Source organism: Ylistrum balloti, unplaced genomic scaffold (assembly GCF_031769215.1).
Source record: "Ylistrum balloti isolate Yb309-2 unplaced genomic scaffold, AGI_CSIRO_Ybal_v1 Utg369846, whole genome shotgun sequence".
Taxonomy (NCBI): domain Eukaryota; kingdom Metazoa; phylum Mollusca; class Bivalvia; order Pectinida; family Pectinidae; genus Ylistrum; species Ylistrum balloti.
The window spans coordinates 522,644-527,402 of record NW_026782001.1 but is presented as its reverse complement, the minus strand read 5'-3'; the positions used below and the strand labels follow the sequence as shown (position 1 = coordinate 527,402).

The 4,759-nt window shown below is 36.4% G+C and overlaps 1 protein-coding gene across 1 annotated transcript; it reads right to left on the bottom strand.

The window, feature by feature from the left end:
• Positions 1–3,311: 3,311 nt before the first annotated feature.
• LOC132545408 (uncharacterized protein K02A2.6-like) lies at positions 3,312–4,181 on the bottom strand. Its single transcript, XM_060209099.1, has one exon. The coding sequence runs from the start codon at positions 4,179–4,181 to the stop codon at positions 3,312–3,314; it is 870 nt and encodes a 289-aa protein (XP_060065082.1).
• Positions 4,182–4,759: the final 578 nt, after the last annotated feature.

The following is a 4,759-nucleotide window of genomic DNA, read 5'->3' as shown; positions in this document are numbered from 1 at the left end:
CTGGAACACCTAGAACCATTGTCTTATCGTCCCGGAACACCATAAATATCTTATTCTCCTGGAACACCTAGAACCCTTGTCTTATCGTCCCGGAACACCATAAATATCTTATTCTCCTGGAACACCTAGAACCCTTGTCTTATCGTCCCGGAACACCATAAATATCTTATTTATTCTCCTGGAACACCTAGAACCCTTGTCTTATCCTACCGGAACACCATAAATATCTAACTTGTTCTCCTGGAACACCTAGAACCCTTGTCTTATCGTCCCGGAACACCATAAATATCTTATTCTCCTGGAATACCTAGAACCCTTGTCTTATCGTCCCGGAACACCATTAATATCTGACTTATTCTCCTGGAACACCTAGAACCCCTGTCTTATCGTCCCGGAACACCCTAAATATCTCATTCTCCTGGAACACCTAGAACCCTTGTCTTATCTTCCCGGAACACCATTAATATCTGACTTATTCTCCTGGAACACCTAGAACCCTTGTCTTATCGTCCCGGAACACCATTAATATCTTATTCTCCTGGAACACCTAGAACCCTTGTCTTATCCTACCGGAACACCTGAAATCCTCATCGTATTCTCCTTTTGATTTCTTTAAGGATCTCAATGTATATTTGTTGGGATGTTAAAAATGAGATTATGACAACCACGTTTAATATGATATGATGCCAGTGTTATGGTAGTTTTCAAACAGGTCACCTAGCGCGAGAACACATAAGCATTGGTATGACAGGTATTTATAACTATGAGTATTAATTGGTAATTATAACACTATGTAATTAAAACAATAGATGTTTATAGGTATTTATAAAGATAGTTATTCATAACAAAAGGAATTTATAACAAACGATATTTATAAAGATAGGTATTTATAACAAAATGTATTGATAACAAAAGATATTTATAACGAAATGTATTTATAACAAAAGATATTTATAAAGATAGGCATCTGTAAGCATCTCCATTTTTAAGAGATAATTACTACCAACAAACAGGTTGTAATAGGATATAACAATCACTTTCTTTATTTGTTTACTTTTTATGATATAATAATTGTTATTGTTTGTGTGTAATTTTCGTACTGAATTTCCTTTTGAATTTTACTTAATCAGTAATGTCATTTAGATTAATTTGTTTTCTGTGATGGAGATTTAAGTGTTAGGTTTTGTACGGTAGAAAATTTTAGAAGATCTATAAAACGGAGCCGTTTGTGGTCACACTTCCAGCAGTAGGACATTGCTAGCTCTGAGATAATGCTTTGGTATATAGTTGAATTTAACCTGAATTCTTTCACACACACTTCTTGCTCATCTATTTTTTCACAAGGAAAAAGAAATATATTAGTGTATGATAAACCAAAGGACATTAGTTTCCGTTTCTACAACAGAACACGACATAAAACTACCAAAAGATATCCACTAACGCTCAGTATATATTTCATTTTGTATACCGCGGGGATGTACGATGCCTCTAAAACCTATACATGTTTAAAACATTACATGACCTGATTTCTATTTTAAAGAGACGTTTGCGGTCTTGATTAAGGCTTGACTTGTTTTCACTGGTGTATACAGCTGCCAATCAAATAAGTGATGTGAAATTGACTCGGTTGATTTTGATATCAATGTCACACGATTGAACACCACTATTAATGGCCTGGTGTTAAAGACCCAAGATAACGCGCGTCCTTTATACCAATACATTTATGTAATTGACACGTAGATAGTCTACAGTGATTTGATTGTATATGGCGTAACAAAAACAATATAATGTTTCATAGACCAATTTGCAATATGAATCTGAAAATGCCAAGCCATACGTAGTTATCTCCCTTCCTTTGAGAGGCGTATTATTTCGTAAAGACTATCAATGATATTATTTTATCCATTTCTCTTTTTTAACGATAGATTCCTGACATTATTCACCCATAAAAAAGATAATTTTCCATGAAATTTTAGTATTGAACAATTTCGATGACAGCAATAAACTTTGTTGGTTTCCTCTAAGTCTATGAAACAGTCAAATAAGACATTTACCATCAGGAAACAAAGTCCAGAAGGTTAAAAAAGAAAAAGAAAATTCAGATTTGAATTGGAGTTAACATTTGAATTTTGACCATTTGTAATGTTCTTAACGTTGTCCAAAAGACGGAAATCTTCATTTTGGCAGGAAGTTTCCTTTTGAATTCATTTACAGTCGGATAACGCAGATCTGTTCTTGTTTCACTGAAATGTTTCCATAGCTATTGATATATAATACAATGTGTTCCCTCTTTTAATTGAAACTACACCGATTTTATCAACTGGAGAAGGAATTACAATGAGTCAATGTCACATACAAAGAACCACACCATGTCTTGTTACAACAACATTCTATTCTGCCAGACGCTTGACATAGATATTAACATTTAGAAACACAGATGAGACCAAGACTAACGGGTAACACTATTAACCTGAACATGGACATTAAATGTGATTACACGACATCTCTCTTTTTTTTCTTTTTAACTGAAAGATCTTTAACACTATAACACTAATAATAAAATGAGTTATATTTACCATATCAATAGTGTTTGTTATTTCTTATCATTTAGCACAGTTCTCAGATCAAAAGTCTTTTAATAAAAGCAATACAACAGTTGTTATTCTTGTAAATGATAAAAACTATTTTATATTGAATGATATGCAAAATAAATCACAATGTTCTTGAACTTCGTCAATGAGTAGTATAACATTAACAAACCAAAAAATAGATCAAAGAACATATAATAATGGAACGTGTATTGGAACACGTCACGGAACACATCCGGGAACACTTGGAAAACATCATGCCAGGAAATCACAATTAAATATTGTTTTGACTAGAACTATAACTCTTTAAGCTTTGTATATGTTAATATTCACTGGAACCGACTTGGTTTCCGAACTTCGCGACCTGATTTAGTTTCATATGGACTTTTGACTAAATCACGAGGCTTATCCTCAGGACTGACAGTTGGTACACATGCAGGTTGTGACTTGAGGTCAACTTCGGAGTGTATTGTTGGACTTTGAACTGCAGGACTTGTGATCTCCAGCTTTATATCCTCATCATCCAGTGTAGGTAAGGACTTTGTTACTTTGAGATGCTTCCTGTTCCTTCTGTATTTCTTTCCATCTGATGTCTGTACTACATTGGATCTTGGTGTCTGGTGTTTATCAACTACAGTGCTGTGTGTCCATGTCCTTTCATTATCTGTTTTCATCATGACAGTGTCATTCTCTTGTAATGGTTTGAGACCTTTTGTTGCATGTCTATTCAAATAATTTCTTTGTCGAAATTGTCTTAACTTTAAACTGTCCTGAATCTCGTCTAACACTCGTGGTTTCAACAATGGGTAGGGTGGTCTTAAGTCGCCTTCCCATGAACATTTGTGCAGGTGAAAGGTCAATTCCATCGATCGGTGAATTTCGATAATCGAGTATTGCTAGGTATGGGTCATTTGCCTTCTTCAGTAGTCTCTTTACTGTCTGTACCATTCTTTCCACTTGACCATTTGATGAGGGGTAATGTGGACTCGTGGTAGTGTGTTGAAAACCGTAGTCTTTTGAGAATTTGGTAAATTCCCGACTTGCAAACTGTGGTCCGTTGACACTTATGACTTGGTCTGGAATTCCATATTTGGAAAATTGGCTCTTTACATGGTTAATGACAGAGCTGCTTGTCAGTCCTTGTAATTTTGAGATTTCAGGCCACTTTGAAAAATAGTCTACGCTAAGCAGGTAATGTTGACCCTTAAGTTCAAATAGATCCATTGCCACTTTAGCCCATGGTCGGTTTGGTATGTCGTGGGGTATAAGTGGTTTCTTTGCGTTGCTGTTTGTGTGTCTAGCACAAATGTTGCGGGTGGCAACCATCTCTTCTATATCAGTACTCATTCCTGGCCAAAATAGTACTTCCCTCGCGCGTGCCTTACATTTGACCATACCAAGGTGCGCCTCATGTATCCGGTCAAGCATTTCTGGTCGCAGAGACTTTGGAATGATCAGTTTGTGTCCTTTAAACATCAATCCATCAATGCAGGCAACTTCGTCGCGATAATTCCAGTATGTCTGAATTTGTTGATCAACTTCCTGTTTGGTTCCCGGCCAACCAGTCATTATTTGTTGTCTCAGCCTTGACATCTCTAGGTCATTTTCTGTACCTTCTTTGATAGTTTTGTACTTTTCTGATGATACCGGTAAATATAGAGTTCATTGACAGCAAGATCCTCTACTAAAATTTCCTCTGTTTCCTCTAGGAAAGGCCTTGACAGTGTGTCAGCTACATATAACAATTTGCCTGGTTTATAGGTCACCTCCAGGTCATACTTTTGGAGTGTGAGCAACAGTTTGTGAAGACGAGCAGGTACTTGATACATAGACTTCTTAAATATGCTCTGTAACGGTTTGTGGTCAGATTCCACTTGAACTTTCCTCCCATAAAGGTATTGATGGAATTTTGTGCATCCATACACTATTGCGAGAGTCTCTTTCTCTATCTGTGAGTAGCGTTCCTGAGTAGGAGTTAGTGCCCTTGATGCATATGCAATAGGTTTATCTTCCTGTATGATTGCTGCACCCATTCCTTTTGAGCTACTATCCACTGTCATTACAATCGGTTTGTTTGTGTCAAAGTATGTCAACACTGGTGCCTTGGTCACCATCAGCTTCAATTTATTGAAAGTTTTTCCTGTTGGGCTCTCCATTCCCAATGTGTGTCC